The sequence below is a fragment of the Coregonus lavaretus genome (assembly GCF_964263955.1).
Source record: "Coregonus lavaretus genome assembly, chromosome: 33".
NCBI lineage: Eukaryota > Metazoa > Chordata > Actinopteri > Salmoniformes > Salmonidae > Coregonus > Coregonus lavaretus.
The window spans coordinates 29,586,816-29,603,970 of NC_140020.1; the positions used below are offsets into that span (position 1 = coordinate 29,586,816).

General features: G+C 42.0%; 2 protein-coding genes across 2 annotated transcripts; both read right to left on the reverse strand.

Annotated features, from left to right (window-relative positions):
• Window positions 1-509: 509 nt before the first annotated feature.
• On the reverse strand, window positions 510-9,501 carry LOC311108644 (heat shock protein HSP 90-alpha). The gene is made up of 11 exons (XM_084151333.1): window positions 9,295-9,501; window positions 5,775-5,924; window positions 5,103-5,472; window positions 4,798-4,931; window positions 4,231-4,563; window positions 3,867-4,032; window positions 3,574-3,764; window positions 2,252-2,399; window positions 1,886-2,154; window positions 1,331-1,664; window positions 510-979 (listed from the first exon to the last, which is right to left on the reverse strand). The coding sequence occupies exons 2-11, from the start codon at window positions 5,922-5,924 to the stop codon at window positions 870-872; spliced, it is 2,205 nt and encodes a 734-aa protein (XP_084007459.1). The 5' UTR covers window positions 9,295-9,501; the 3' UTR covers window positions 510-869.
• A 556-nt stretch (window positions 9,502-10,057) lies between these two features.
• Window positions 10,058-15,734, reverse strand: LOC311108645 (heat shock protein HSP 90-alpha 1-like). The gene is made up of 11 exons (XM_084151334.1): window positions 15,653-15,734; window positions 13,602-13,751; window positions 13,031-13,397; window positions 12,726-12,859; window positions 12,238-12,546; window positions 11,947-12,112; window positions 11,634-11,824; window positions 11,381-11,528; window positions 11,005-11,273; window positions 10,568-10,901; window positions 10,058-10,321 (listed from the first exon to the last, which is right to left on the reverse strand). Exons 2-11 carry the CDS (start codon window positions 13,749-13,751, stop codon window positions 10,212-10,214), a joined length of 2,178 nt encoding a protein of 725 aa, XP_084007460.1. The 5' UTR covers window positions 15,653-15,734; the 3' UTR covers window positions 10,058-10,211.
• Between the last annotated feature and the right edge of the window lie 1,421 nt (window positions 15,735-17,155).

A 17,155-nucleotide genomic window follows, 5' to 3' on the forward strand; every position in this document is an offset into this window, starting at 1 on the left:
ACGACATATCTATTTCATAAAGAAATAACCTTGCACATTAGCAAATATTTGTATGTAGCTATTACTAGTAGCATTAGCAAATATTTGTATGTAGCTATTACTAGTAGCTACTGTAGTTAGTGCCTTATCATAATGTTCAATATGCCGACCTCTTTCAGTCACTGTGTGGGGTAGAATCATGGACGCAGATGTCATCTGGTGGCCAAGCTCTCTGATGCAAGACAGTGTAGGTTTCGCACACTGCTGTGCATATTTATTCAGATTATGGCGTTCTTCCTCTTCCATTCGTGGTGTGCATGCACAGGATATGCAACTATGTAATTATGTACTGTGTAATTGTTATCGTAGACTAAATTATTGTAATGCAAAGTATTTCTCAGCACAGTAAGTGACCAAAGAAGCTGTATCTCATCACCTCAAACTTTGGAGTATTTGTACAGTATTTAACTAAATCTCTAAAAGAACTAATTTCATTCAACAACATAAATTGCGAAAAGGAAGGAATGGAATTGGTTAACATGGTGCACTTTATTTTTGGGTCCCACCATTTCAAGTTACAGTATCAATTTGAGAAAATATTTACAGTCAAGTCAACACACAAAAGAAAGTTGGAATGTCAATAATAAAAACTCAAGATACAAAAGTAGTGTCAACAGGCTCTTGTTTTCCTTCAAAATAAAAAGGTAAACACTAACACTTATGGGAATGAATCTGAACTGCATGTGATCAATGCGGGTCAAGGTATTTTGGATCGAGTAGGAGGGCAAGGGGGGAAATTCCAGGCTCATGAACAAACATTAAAGTAATCCTGTCTTAATTTACAACATTACTAGGGCCAAAGCTATAACACCGCAGCTGAGTCAGTTGGTCTAGTCAACCTCCTCCATCCTGGATGTGTCCTCGTCTTCCTCCAGGGGAGGCATGTCCTCCACAGGGGCTGAGGTTGGCTCCTCAGGGGTCAGGTCTTCCTCGTCAATACCTGGACAGGGGAAGGGAGGGAATTGAGCGTCTCGGTCAGTTACTGAAGCTTAAACAAGCTTTTCTCTCATATCTAGGCCACTTAATGCTGAGAAAACGAAGGAGGGCTAGATGGAGCCATTATGACCTTATTGATTACACCAACATGGGTCCTTCAGATCAGCAAACACAAAAGGAGTACAGGCAAGGAAAAAATAAATAAAATGTATGCACTCACTAACTGTAAGTCGCTCTGGATAAGCGCGTCTGCTAAATGACTAAAATCTAAAAAATCTAAAATGTAAATGTAAGGGACTAGGATTGATCATATATTGACAGCAAACATGGTCCTTGTTTGAGCAAACTAACTCACCCAGTCCTAGCTTGATCATTCTGTAGATGCGGTTGGAGTGTGTCTGAGGATCATCCAAGGTGAACCCAGAGGACAACAGAGCCGTTTCAAACAGCAGAATGACCAGGTCCTTCACTGACTTATCATTCTTATCAGCTTCTGCCTTCTGCCTCAAGGTCTCCACGATGGGGTGGTCTGGGTTGATCTCCAGGTGCTTCTTGGCAGCCATGTAGCCCATGGTGGAATTGTCCCTCAGGGCCTGGGCCTTCATGATCCTCTCCATGTTGGCCGTCCAGCCGTAGGTGCTGGTCACGATGCAGCAGGGGGAGGAGACCAGGCGGTTGGACACTGTCACCTATATGGGGGGGAGAATATAGGAGAGGTTGATTATTAGGGAGATGGATCAGATCAACATTGAATCAGGCAATTGTTGTACTGTCAGTGAGCATGTAAATACAGTGGCAAATATTGGTGGCATTTTAATGTTAACGTCAGGCCTGCTGACATTTGCCTTAACATAAAGAACCCCTTCAGCAACATGATATATGTAAGCAGTGTGATTAACCATTCTCACACCTTCTCCACTTTCTTCTCCAGGATGTCCTTCATGATCTTGCAGAGGTTCTCAAACTGAGACTTCTGCTCTTCCTGTCTCTTCTTCATGTCCTCATCCTCAGGCAGCTCCAGACCCTCCTTGGTCACAGAGACAAGGGTCTTCCCATCGTACTCCTTCAACTGCTGGACACAGTACTCATCAATGGGCTCAATCATGTAGATTACTTCCAGGCCGGCCTTTCGAAGGCGTTCCACGAATGCAGAGTTAGCCACCTGGTCTCTGGTCTCGCCTGAAACATGCAGTAGATAAAGCAACTTGAGAAACCAGGTTCTTATCATCTAACAACCTATGAACTGGGCTGTACAGAGAGGAGTGTGTTTCCTCACCAGTGATGTAGTAGATATGTTTCTGGGTTTCCTTCATGCGTGTGACGTAGTCTTTGAGGGATACCATCTCGTCCCCTGAGGCCGAGGTGTAGTAGCGCAGCATGTCTGACAGCCTCTTACGGTTCTGAGAGTCCTCATGGATCCCCAGCTGGGAGAGAGAAAACACAGGAGAGGTTAGGTAGCCCTTTCCTGCAGTCAATGACCAAAAGCGCCCTCTTTGGCCTCATGGGTGGAATGTTTATTCATATTTTTCATAATTAATAAAGATTATTTAAAAATATAACTACAAAAATCCGGTTTTCTATGTCTAACAGTTTTGTTATATTTCAGTCTTCTGTGATGTATATAAAGTGTCATATTGGGACGCAAACTCAAAATTGAATACATTTCAACTCTATATCTGACATAGTACAGGTGTCTCCTTTTTTTAAAGTCCATAACCATGTGTGTGAAGTGTATACTTTTGTTTCAAAGTAGATTTAAGACTACCAATAATATATCTCTGTGACCCAGGTTAAATAACAACTCTCCCAAAAAATATTGATGATGTGTTACAAGACTTTGACATTTTCCAGGAAGTAACCCAAGTTCTGTAAATATGATACTTACTTGTCAGTAAGGTTTTTCTAACTATGTAATTAGTGGACTTATGCAACAAAACAAAAAATAGATTGTGGGGTAAACGTCCCCTTTAAGATTAAAACCAGACAGATTTCACATAATTTCGGCAGACATGAGAAAGGTGCACCCCCTGCAGATTGTTTCCACATGGAATCCAAGGTTTACATTAAGACATGTGCAATAACTGTAATGATATGCCATAGAGTCTGACCCTAGTCATTTAAACCCACTCCAGAAAGCCAGAAGATGGTGGTAAGGAGCTCTGTGAATGACTGGGCTAAGCCGCTTATCTCAGGTTTAGAGGAGACAAGATGGCGAGGGGATCAGACAGGTGACGACCAGTTAAAGGTTAGTGGAACATTCTACAGCTACACCTTTCAGAATGTTCCCCAAGGATTCTTAAAAGAACAGGTGGTGACAAGGGTCATCATAGTATCCACCTAGATTATGTCTACCACTAAATACAAGGTGACTAATGCATCCTAAATTCAGTTCAGGTTGACCTTGAAGGCAATGTTACATAATGATGATAGCTGATGTGTGGTAAGCCTGCTAGCACAAAATGGCTGCCCTGTATCACCCATGTGGTGGGTGCAGCTACACATCAATTGTCAGAAAGAACTAGTGAGAATCTCTGTATAAATAATGCAATCCATTTTTACTATGTTCTATACTGTTACGTAAAAAAGTATAAAACTGACCTTGATGTTCTTGGAGAACTGCTCGTAGTACTTCTTGTAGTTTTCTCTGTCCTCTGAAAGCTCAGTGAAGAGCTCTATACACTTCTTGACCAGGTTCTTGCGGATCACCTTGAGGATCTTGCTCTGCTGCAGCATCTCTCTGGAGATGTTCAGGGGGAGATCCTCAGAGTCCACCACACCCTTGATGAAGTCTGGACAGAACGACAGAGACAATTGGTCAGACATCTTCTCAATTTGATTATAGCTCATTCCCAGACCTATGTGAGCATCTACTTCAGTTCTGTCTGACTTACTGAGGTACTCAGGGATAAGATCGTCACAGTTGTCCATGATAAAGACCCTCCTGACGTACAGCTTGATATTGTTCTTCTTCTTCTTGTTTTCAAAGAGGTCAAAGGGTGCACGGCGAGGCACAAAGAGCAGGGCACGGAACTCCAGCTGGCCCTCCACTGAGAAATGCTGTGTAAGTAAACAAACAGAAGGTCAACTACTGAAACCTTAATGTACATGTATATTTGTCATTATGAAATTACCTCACCCATTATCAACTGACCAATACTGGAACTATCTATGACTTTACACATCAGAGAGGGAAACGTATTAAATAAACAGTGTGGGAACTTATTCTGTTGGCCAATATGAATAGAATATCCTCACCTTGACAGCCAGGTGTTCCTCCCAGTCGTTGGTCAGACTCTTGTAGAACTCTCCATACTCCTCGTTGGTGATGTCATCGGGGTTACGGGTCCACAGGGGCTTGGTCTTGTTCAGCTCCTCCTGGTCAATGTATTTCTCCTTGATCTTCTTCTTCTTCTTCTTGTCCCCACATGCGCTGTCGTGGTCATGGTGATCCTCCTCGTCCGAGCCTACGTCCTCGATCTCGGGTTTGTCATCCTCTCCCTTCTCTCCTTCTTCCCTATCCTTCTTCTCCTTCTCCTTCTCCTCCTCCTCCTCATCGTCACTCACTTCCTTGTCGCGCTCCTTCTCTACCTGAACAGAGAGAATCATGGGAATGTTAGGGGACACATTCATTGAGTTGATGTACTGTAGCAGACTTTATGTGGGTAGTTGGCTGAAATATTACATTCACTGTGCCTGTTTTTCATTCAATATAGAAATGCTAAAAGTGAAAGATATCAGCATCAATTTATCGTCCAGTCATTTACTTGTCCAATCCGAATCACTCAGTGGAGTTTCCACTATCTCATGCCTGCTAGTTCTTACAAAGAGTGTGATGGGGTATCCGATGAACTGGGAGTGCTTCTTCACGATCTCTTTGACCCGTTTCTCCTCACAGTATTCTGTCTGGTCATCCTTCAGGTACAGAATCACCTTGGTGCCACGACCAATAGACTCAGCTATAGTAGAGTGACACGGGAGTTTAGTGAGTGTTTAGAACAGACCACACCAGTAAAACAACAGTCTGTGTAACTGTAGGCCTACATATCTCTTCAGTTCACACAATTCATTTCATAACATGTAGGCCTAGCTCTGGTACAGTTAAGTGTAAAGTTATAATCTGTCCTTGCCTGACGTGTCGACTTTGACAGTGAAGGATCCGCCAGCGGAGGATTCCCAGATGTACTGCTCATCATCGTTGTGCTTGGTGATGACAGTCACCCTCTCAGCCACCAGGTAGGCAGAGTAGAAACCCACACCAAACTGCCCGATCATGGAGATGTCGGCTCCAGCCTGCAGGGCCTCCATGAAGGCCTTGGTGCCAGACTTGGCGATGGTTCCCAGGTTGTTGATCAGGTCGGCCTTGGTCATGCCGATGCCGGTGTCAACCAGGGTCAGGGTGCGTTCCTCCTTGTTGGGAATGACCTCGATCTTCAGGTCCTTGCCAGAGTCCATCTTGGACGGGTCTGTGAGGCTCTCATAGCGGATTTTGTCTAGAGCCTAGTTTAATGAAAATAAATAGGTCTAAATAAATCTGGCTTTTGACAACACACTGGCCTCAGCATTAGATTAACAAAACTCTTAATTATATGTAAATGTATTCTGCAGGCTATGTCAATATTTAATGTAATAAAATATGAATACATCCTAATAAACTATCTATAGATATGTAATAAAATATGAATAGTGGTGTAATAAACAAGTAATTAAAGTAACATGCCTGTGTGTGTGTATTTTGTAAATCATCAAATAATACTAAACTACCAAGTAGTCTAAACGCCTGTGGTACCTGAAGTACTCACATCTGAGGAGTTGGAGATGAGCTCCCTAAGGAAGATCTCTTTGTTGGAGTAGAAAGTGTTGATGATTAGGGACATCAGCTGGGCGATCTCAGCCTGGAAGGCAAAGGTCTCTGCCTCTTCCTCCATCGGGGTGTCATGGGCTTCCGGCATCTGTGGAGACACAACACACGCTGAATTAATATACTGTAAACACACTCTGTGGAGGAGACACAACACATGCTGAGCACAAACACACTGAGGAACGGGAACACAACACACCAGTTGAGCATAAACTAGCTCTCGAGAACCCAAGGGGGCCCAAGTTGGCTTACAGACGGTCCCTGTCTTGGGTTCTCAGCTGATGGTATGGAGAACAGCTGGTTCCATGTGAACTGCAATCCCAGAAGCTGTTTTAACATTTAGAATCCTTGAATCGTTTTTTGGGAAACATTTGGAACTTAACTTTCATAACAGCAATAAATAATATTTCAAAAACAAAAGATACATCCTGGTTGCACCTGACAGAATTTTTGAAAACACAGCCCCCAGCTGAGGTACGAAACTTCCTCCCCAGTTATGCTCCATAGGAGACGTTTTGAAGCAAGAATTGGAGGGGAGGAAGTGTAGTCTCTGTTGGAGGCAGTGTTCTTGAAAATACAGCCAGGTGCAACTTTCCTAAACTGCGTACAGTAAGTGTATCTTTTGTATTTTAAAAATGATTTCCCTCACAAGGTTAACAATACCTTTTAACTAGCACTTACAGTACCAGTCAAAAGTTTGGACACACCTACTCATTTACTATTTTTTACATGGTAGAATAATAGTGAAGACATCAAAACTATGAAATAACAAATATGGAATCATGTAGTAAAAAAGTGTAAAACTAATCAAAATATATTTTATATTTGAGATTCTTCAAATAGCCACCCGTTGCCTTGTTAACAGCTTTGCACACTCTTGGCAAATATATAAAATATATTTTGATTTGTTTAACACTTTTTTGCTTACTACATGATTCTATATGTGTTATTTCATAGTTTTGATGTCTTCACTATTATTATACAATGTAAAAAAATGTACAAATAAAGAAAAACCCTTGAATGAGTAGGTGTGTCCAAACTTTTGACTGGTAGGCTATATCCCACCTCGCCACACTAGCAAAGACAGTACAGTATGAATATAGGCAAAAACTGCTTCTCCAATAGAAATCCCCGATCACAGTTGGTGGCATTGTCATGGTGACTTTGGCTCGCTTAACTCATGCGCAGAAATACGTCATCGGGGCTTCAAATCAAAGGTACTCCTTCAATATAAAGTTGTTTTTGACGAAAATGAAGCGTATCACTTTCACGAGATTGCTTGGAGTAATAACATGTTCAACTACTTAAAGACAGTGGTTCGAATCTACATTGTGCCTTTAGATTTCGAGATTATTAACAATTGAGGAAGAATTTTACACTTCTCTCATTGTCTTCGCAAACCTCGGCCTGGTCTGTTTCGCAAACGTTCCTGGAAGTCTCGCGATGTTGCGCCACAGGGTTTCGAAACGAGCGTGCCATGATGTCGCGGAGAAATAGCATAAAGTTCAGCTCTCCGCAACTTTGGTCCCGCTCTGATCACGTCCCTCGCCCATGCTCGCATCGCCCCAACGGTCCTCTACCCACTTCGCTTCTCTTCCATTGGAAATGAATGGCTTTCCGTAGTTTCAACGCCCACATCGTCTTCAGTTAAGAGGCAATGTAAAGGGGGCGTCCAATAAGTTAATGTAATACAATGGAATTGGAGTCATGAATAAGGGTTAAGCGTAAACACATACTGAGAAGGAGACACTACACACACGCCCTGGCACGTCATTGTTTTCCGACACCTTGCATCACTCCTTTGACTGTTAGTGCAGCCGAAGCTGTGCTATCTGACTTAATGATACACACTGAGCAAACAGCCCCTTGCAACCATCAAAATAATTAATATCTACTCCATCCCCAAATAAAACACTGTGTATCAGCATGTTAGTCACTGTATGGTTATGACAGTCCGCAAGCCTACTTCCGGTCAACGAGAGTCAGTGAGACTCACTACACTCTTAGAAAAAAGGGTTCCAAAAGGGTACTTCTGCTGTCCCCATAGGAGAACCCTTTTTGGTTCGAGGTAGAATCTAATCTAATTGTATTGGTCACATGCTTTGTAAACAACAGGTGTAGACTAACAGTGAAATGCTTACTTATGGGCCATTCCCAACAATGTAGAGCAAAACATAGAAATAGTAGGAAAAAGAATAGAAAAAAAATAACAAGGAATAAATACACAATGAGTAACAAAAACTTGCCTATATACACAGGAGCCCTACTTGGTTCCAGGTAGAACCCTTTTGGGTTCCAAGTAGAACCCTCTGTGGAAAGGGTTCCACCTGGAACCAAAAAGGGTTCTTCAAATGACTCTCCTATGAGGACAGTGAAAAACCATTTTAGTTCCTAGATAGCACCTTTTTTTCCTAAGAGTGTAGTAGGGATGTCACTGGCACAATACTAGTTTTCTCAAAATCATTAGACAATGCTGGAACTGACATTTGGGCAGTGAGTTTCAGTCTTAAAGCTATGACAAACAGGTGGTGTAACAGACTGTCCTCTCTGTTTATCACTGCTGAATTTACTTAATTACTGTAATCCACCCAGTGCAAACCAACAGCAGAGAAGCCACAGGTCCTTGCCATGTGGTGAGCTTACTGCTTTCATTTTTTAGGTAACTTATTTCAGAGACAACTTAAATAAATTCCTTGTAAGGAAATTGATAGGCATATCATAAATTGATCATTTTCTACTATGGACAGGTGCACTAGAATAGAATCAAATGGAATCAAATATTCTACATTCCACATTGCTGATAGACTATGTAAGTACCAGCCATAATGATGATGCGCTTATACCGTTTTTAGAAGGACGGATATATTTTATTGATTTTCATTCAGTCATTATTCCATATCTCAGCGTAAACTGACCGAGTGCAACGGCCAAACATACTCCCCCTGCCGGTCGCGCGGCTAATAACATGATTCTAGAAACTACCAGCACCATCGATCATACGTTTCCATCCTATCTCAATCTCCTTCTCGCGACCGGGTACCATAACGAGTTTCAATGTGAATCTTTATGAATTTCCAATTTGAATAAATATTAGCCAAATCGTTATGGATAGTTGTCATGTCTACAGTGAAGTGACGTTATTAAAATCATTTTATGAAATGGATTATCAAAGCATGTGTGGCAGTCAAGACCCAAATTGGGATGTATTGGCATAGGTTTTATAGGTCAACTTTAATAGAGAATGTGATAGCCTATTCTGAAATAGCGGACTAATTCTGAAATAACGTCGTTAGGCCTACACATTACAATGCAATTGTAATGTTTTGAGTGAATTATTCTGATGGTAAAATATATTTGAATATATTATGTTGATAGTCTGGACTTACACAGACTCTATTAATTGGATAGTGACACACACTCTCATCATCGTGTTGGAACATAAATTGTCTTTCATGTCTTACCTTGCTGTGGAAATATCCCTGTATTCTTCTTCAGAAGTTGGTCCCCAACCAAACGCAACCTAGCCAGCTATCGGAAAAGATGGGGAGAGGATAACTAGCTAGCTTTTATAGACGCTGAGAGTGTTCGAGAAATCAGCTTCCAGAACCGTCTGGAATCTTCCTAACGCTTCTACTGTGTGTATGATGAGTGTGTATACTGAGAGGAGTGATGGAATATCAATCAAACCCTACAGTTTCTCTGTCCACGCCCCTCTTTCATTTAACTCTATGGTGAAGGCGGGTTTATGGGCGTGGCGGTATCAAATCAGTACAGTGGGTACATACTGTACCTGGGATATTCGTCATCATTCATGACCCTCACAAGATTTCACGATTAAGCTAAACTTTTTTACCTCCAGTCTACTCTAGAAAGATCTGAAATACAGGGAGCCCTTATGGGGGTAAGGTGATTGCAAAAGTATGAATGAAGATGCAAAATAGTCTACTCTAGAAAGATCTGAAATACAGGGAGCCCTTATGGGGGTAAGGTGATTGCAAAAGTATGAATGAAGATGCAAAATAGATTGAATTATAAACATCCATCACAAGAATCCAGACTATTTGATAAAGGGAAAACATGTAAGAAGTGTTTCAAGATATTTTTTTTATTATAAACCTTGTCGTTTTTCATAGAAAATAGCTCACAGAAATACAAAAAGACACAAGTCAAATCCCGGTTGACCTTTACAGTTGAATAAGGTTGAAAGCAGCAGATATACTATATGATTATGGTATTAATTAATTATGATTAATTAATTACAATCCTTTCCCCACGACTCGACAGTCATGTAAAATGTAAAGTATATTTGGGACACAATAAATTAACTTAAAAAAGAAAACGTTAAAAGGGGAAAAAATAATGTACTTCTGAAATATCTTTAGTCAACTTCCTCCATTCTTGATGTGTCATCATCTCCCTCCAAGACAGGCATGTCATCCTCACTGGGCTGGAGGATGTCCTCCACTGCTGAGTCATCATCATCGATGCCTGTAGAGGGGAAGAAATAGCCCACATTAGAAAAACATATTCACATCGTGTACAATCTGCTATTCAGACAGCCAAAGTATGGGAAAAGCAAAAGCCATATTCCTAACCATTGTGATACCATGATAGTTCTATAAGTTACTTGGTGTTTACAGACCTGTCCTGTAAATTGCTCTAGGAGGAGCCTTTAAACCCCATCAACCAAGACAACAGTTGAGGGCAAATAATGCATTAAGGCATGTAACTCACCCAGGCCAAGCTTAAGCATCCTGTAGATGCGGTTTGCATGGGTCTGAGGGTCGTCCAGTGTGAATCCAGAAGACATCAGAGCAGTCTCGAACAGCAAGATGACCAAGTCCTTTACGGCTTTGTCGTTCTTGTCAGCCTCAGCTTTCTCTCTCAAGGTCTCGACAATAGGGTGGGTTGGGTTGATCTCCAGGTGCTTCTTGGCTGTCATGTAGCCCATGGTGGAGTTGTCTCTGAGAGCTTGTGATTTCATGATCCTCTCCATGTTGGCCGTCCAGCCGTAGGTGCTGGTGACGATGCAGCAAGGGGAGGAGACCAGGCGGTTGGAGACTGAAACCTGTGATTAGTAGACATATTGACAGTTGTGTATAAAGGGGTATGTTATTAAAAGGCGTAGACACATTGCAGAGGGATTGGGTTCAGGTAAATTGTGCTTGTACCTTCTCAATCTTCTTGTCCAGGATGTCCTTCATGATCTTGCAGAGGTTCTCAAACTGAGACTTCTGCTCTTCCAGTCTCTTCTTCATGTCCTCATCCTCAGGCAGCTCCAGACCCTCCTTGGTCACGGAGACAAGGGTCTTCCCATCGTACTCCTTCAGCTGCTGGACACAGTACTCATCAATGGGCTCAATCATGTAGATCACTTCCAGGCCGGCCTTGCGAAGGCGCTCCACAAAGGAAGAGTTGGCGACCTGTTCCTTGGTCTCACCTAGAAGAGGATACACAGTTATTAACAGTTAGATTACACTGGTTTTATTTGTCACATTGATTTAACAAAGGAAGAATAATGGAGAGTGAAAATGGAGAGCAGCTCACCAGTTATGTAGTAGATGTGTTTCTGGGTGTCCTTCATGCGGGAAACATACTCCTTCAGGGAGACCATTTCTTCAGCGGAGTTGGAGGTGTAGTAGCGCAGCATGTCTGACAGCTTCTTGCGGTTCTGAGCATCTTCATGGATTCCCAGCTAGACACAAAGATGGAAAATGTTCAAGCTAAAGGTCCTTCAAAAAGAGAAGGAGAAGTTCTGCGGGAAATTGGAAAATCCATTTCAAAGGGAGGAAGACCTTACCTTGATATTCTTGGAGAACTGCTCATAGAACTTCTTGTAGTTGTCCTTGTCTTCTGAGAGCTCGACGAAAAGATCCATACACTTCTTGACCAGGTTCTTGCGGATCACCTTGAGGATCTTGCTCTGCTGCAGCATCTCTCTGGAGATGTTCAGGGGGAGATCCTCAGAGTCCACCACACCCTTGATGAAGTCTGGAGATAAGACAGTGGCAATTGGTCAGACATCTTACTTACAGCTTTACTCAATGTCATGGTTGAGTGAGGTGCTGAGGACGTATCCACGAAAGGCTAAAGGTTCAAGGTACAGTACTCACTGAGATACTCTGGCATCAGCTCGTCACAGTTGTCCATGATGAAAACCCTGCGCACGTACAGCTTGATGTTGTTCTTCTTCTTCTTGTTCTCAAAGAGGTCGAAGGAAGCCCTCCTGGGCACGAAGAGCAGAGCGCGGAACTCCAGCTGGCCCTCTACTGAGAAGTGCTGTGGGAATAATTAGATAAACGTTGACTTATACAGTTATACTAACATATTATTTCATAGGTTGGATCAAGACAAACCCTTAAGGGTTGAGTTTTGATTTTCAGTTTGCCATCATAGTGACTCACCTTGATAGCCAGATGGTCCTCCCAGTCATTGGTCAGACTCTTGTAGAACTCTCCGTACTCCTCATTGGTGATGTCATCAGGGTTACGGGTCCAGATAGGCTTGGTCTTGTTCAGCTCCTCGGCGTCAATGTATTTCTCCTTGACCTTCTTCTTCCTCTTGTTCTTGGAGTCCTTGGTGTCCTCATCCTCATCAGAGCCGACATCCTCGATCTTGGGCTTGTCTTTGTCCTCAGCTGCAGCGTCTTTATCAGCCTCCTCGTCCTTTTCTCCCTCCTCAAGGTCCACCTCCTTCTCTCTAGACTTCTCCACCTGGACGAAAATGTTTGTTATTAAAAAGTTGTAGGATTTGTCCAGTATGGGGAGCAATGTTTGTGTCCACTTTTATCAACAGGTTACTTTCCTAGTTTATACAGTAGATTTCAGTCAATCTTGACATATTTTACAACATTGTTACAACCAAAGAAATATAAAGTTCTATTAGAACTTACAAAGAGTGTGATGGGATAGCCAATGAACTGGGAGTGCTTCTTCACAACCTCCTTGACGCGCTTCTCCTCACAGTATTCAAACTGGTCCTCCTTGAGGTGCAGGATCACTCTGGTGCCACGGCCAATGGACTCCCCTTCAGATCAGAAAAATCTGACTTAGTCATTGGATCTAAGCTTACTTCCTTTTTAATTACATTGTTGAAAAGAAGATTCAACTGATCCAGGAAGTAGGTTGATAGTGTTGGAGTGTATTGGAGAAAAGTCAATGTAGCAGCATATTAATCAATACTGTTGAAGTGGCTTACCAGTGTCAACTTTGACAGTGAAAGAGCCACCAGCTGCAGACTCCCAGATGTACTGCTCATCATCGTTGTGCTTGGTGATGACAGTCACCCTCTCAGACACCAGGTAGGCAGAGTAGAAACCCACACCGAACTGTCCGATCATGGAGATGTCGGCTCCAGCCTGCAGGGCCTCCATGAAGGCCTTGGTGCCAGACTTGGCGATGGTTCCCAGGTTGTTGATCAGGTCGGCCTTGGTCATGCCGATGCCGGTGTCAACCAGGGTCAGGGTACGTGTGCGCAGGTCAGGGGTGACCTCGATCTTCAGCTCCTTGCAGGAATCCAATTTGGTGGGGTCTGTCAAGCTCTCATATCTGATCTTGTCCAAAGCCTGTCAGATCATGGTAAAAAGAGGTCACAAGGGTAAAAAAAAGTGTAATTGTTGATACCTTGAGCTCATTTAACAACATGGTTAGCAGCTAACTCTGGGATATAGCTTTTTTACTATACTGGCTCACAGAGCAGTGTATAAGTGGCTGGTTACTAAGGTAAAATGTTACATGGGTCAATTCAGCATTATGATTAATCTACTCACATCTGAGGAGTTGGAGATGAGCTCCCTAAGGAAGATCTCTTTGTTGGAGTAGAAGGTGTTGATGATCAGGGACATCAGCTGGGCGATCTCAGCCTGGAAGGCAAAGGTCTCCACTTCCTCCTCCATGGTGTGGCCGGCTTTCTCTGGCATCTGGAAGGAGAAACAAAATAGCAAAGATTGTACTTCAGCCTGATGGAGACTTTGATGCCTCAACACTTAGATTTTCATTGTGCTTCTATTATCCTAACAATTATGAATATCCTTGTATTAAGGCTATTCATATTAAATGTTTTTGAAAAGCACATACGGCTTTTTGTTGTATTTTGCAAAAAGTCTTGCTTCAGCTAAATAAAAAATAATACAACTTATAGTAGATAACTAATGGTCATTGTCTGACATTTTGACTTTTTTTTTTACTGCTTTTAAAGCCAGAGACACCTGCTTTTTTGTAGAAAGCCTCTAGTCTAGTCAGACCACATGGCAATGAGGCAATGAGGGATAGAAGTACTGAGGAATAGAGGCACCTGTTACAGCCCTCCATCAGAGGCTCCTGTTGCACAGGCCACATCTGTCAATCAAGGCCTCTGCCATTTGAAAAGCGGTTGGAGTTTCCAGACTTTTTCACACCCCCTTGCTAACAGCTGCAGTCGTGCCATGTGATACCCTTTCTTTGAAATGGAGGATTAAGATGAAGCAATACTTTTGGCTTGAATAGAGTAATGTAGAGTTGTATTAATAGAGCTTCTTTACCCTACACTACTTTGACGACAAACTAGGTCCAGGAGAGATACTTGTGTAGTGTAAAGAGACGGATCTATATTCAAATCTCTCTTTAAGAGATTTCTCCCACACTACCTCTGCAGGTAGTGTGCAAGACATCTACACAACATCCCTCTCTGAGTGGTACAGTGTAAAGACAATGGCTCTCACACACCACATGTCCCTGCAAGAATTACCTTAATACCAGTAAACAGCATTTTTGCTCTGTTAGCCAAATTGAAAATGAAAAGCTTTTAAAATATCCACACATTTGTGAATCATTGCATTAACAAAGTGTGCAATATGTACACTATGTGCAATATGGTTTAGATGAGAAGCTCCTGTATAGTTTGAATTGCTATCCTTATTTTGTTTTATGTTTTTTACAGTATGTTAATAGCTGCAGTCACACTTTAAGCAGGAATGTGGATTTGGCTACACCACATCCAAGGCTAGTGTAAACAGAACAGTTTCAAATCTGGTGTTGAAGAGAGATAAATCTCACTAGACATATTTTACTAATGTAAATCCACCCATAGGGTGTCTTCAGCATTGCATTGTCCTCTCAAGTATAGGGTTTTGTATGTTATTCACTTTCAGCAAAAATATTATAGTTGCTCTTAAAAGTTCTGATTGTTTAAAAGCACTGATATACTGAGAAGTATTCATCAAATGCCATTAACACTCTTCCCCATGAAATATACTTTTTCCTAAAGCAGCTGCTTATCAATAAAAAATATCAAAGGCTTGATCATAAAACTAATTTTTCCAGTTCAATGAATGAATGAATCCATCCTTGTCCTTGGCTTCAAATTGACTGTATGAACCATTATCAGACACTTTCAGGTCTGATAATTGCATTATTTGATAATTTGTTATAGATAACTTGATTGTAATAATTATGTGTGCTGGCTGCCAGGCCTCCCTTCTTTCTCTTCAACAGCCATGTCTCTCACTCCTTCTAACCAGGGTCATATTCCATGCCATGTTCTCCTCTCTTGCCATACACTCACAAAGGGTTTTACCAGGTCCAGGGTAACTGTCTATTAAATTCTCCTCACTGATTTAATGTCATTTCAGATTAATACAGTACAATTCATCCCCATGATACATTATTCAATTTAGAGTACCAATATATTGTAGGCTGCTTGCTTCCTGCTGGTGTTTCACCTTTATAATATCAATGCATAATGTATTTCCAGAATATTGGCTGTTGATCTTCCTTGCACCCCTGAATTGCAAGTAGCTACTTATTTGTTTTGCCTTTCTCCCTGACACCCTCTCCCTCTTACCTTGAATAGATAAGAATGAGCGCCTATGCTTCACTTCTCGTTTGCTGATCGCTGTAGATTGAATCTCTGAGCGTTTCTTCTGCTCCTCTGCAGATTAATGTAGTATTTAAATATTTGTATTTCACTGCTCCTAATCCTCTATGGCTTCAGGTGAATGTCTTCTCACTTTCTGTATCTGAGGACCCCTTGGCCTACTCCATTCTTTTTATACAAGGGGCGGCTTTCTCAAAGCTCCCGTTCAGAAGCTTCCAGAAGGAATGTCCAGTCCCACCACAGTACAGGGTAAGAGAGAAGTTAAAGAAATGACCAGTAGGGTGGGTGTGATAGTGAAAGCTGTGAGGGGTCCGCACCATAAACCGCATGTGTCCTTATAGGGCAGTACAGTCACAAGGGGTGACTGCCACTCAGGGGCCCGAGGCGTACTGATAGTGTGTGTCAGGCCTAGCCCACCAGGCCCCACCATACACCCCCATTCCCTGTCAGCGATGTCACAGCTGTGCACAGCCTTTCCCACCACCTGCTCCCATTGAACCATCCGGACAGACAGATGCAGGGCAGAAGGCCTCTGAAAAGATAACAGGCCGGCCACAAGTATTTTTTTGGGCCTGTGAGATTGGGAAATAATAGATGTGTTAAAGTAACGGTTCAGTTCTAGGCCACAGAAACTGTGATGAGATTGGCTAAAGAGTTTACTTCTACATTCTTTGATCCCGCCAATCCATAATACACATGTAGGCCTATAGAAAGACACTATTTTGTGTGGTTTTAATCCCAACAAGAGGGCATGTTTTGTGTCCTAATGGTGACACTACTGCTGATTTAGTTATAATGATGATATAAACATGATGTGCAATATGTTGATTTTGTGTGAGGAAAGACTGTAACATGAGGAAGCTAACACATATACAATACACATATTGATCATAAACAAGAGATGAGAAAATCTCTGTCAAATCATGAAACACATACAATTATGGAAAATACCAGAATTCTCAGGCATGGGTGTACTGCACAGTGCTTGACCGAAGACTGACCAGAGGATGGCACTATTAGCAACAGGCGAGTTATTAAAACGAATCTAGTTGTTTGGAGAAGTTACTGTATCTTCCCTGATGGATGGAAACATCGAGAGGAGACCGAATAATTAGATTTTGACTAGGGTCATGCTACAGGGAACGTTTGGACAGGACAAATAATGAACAATAAGGAATACATTTAATTGCTTGCAACTCTGATGATTGGACTGGATGCCTAGAGTATGCAATTTCAATGGTCATACATTTATGTAATTAATCCAATCAAATATTCATATTCGCAACATTAATATACATTTCATGTAAAGGGATCGCATCCAAATGGAAAGATGACTTCTTTTTTTACATTCTCGAGCGTGTTCAGCATGATATGATATTCCAAAGGTCCACCATGATTCAAGGACCCCCACAGAGACCGCATTCTCCACAATAAGAAATTACACATCCATGCAATTCCACAAGAGCGTTT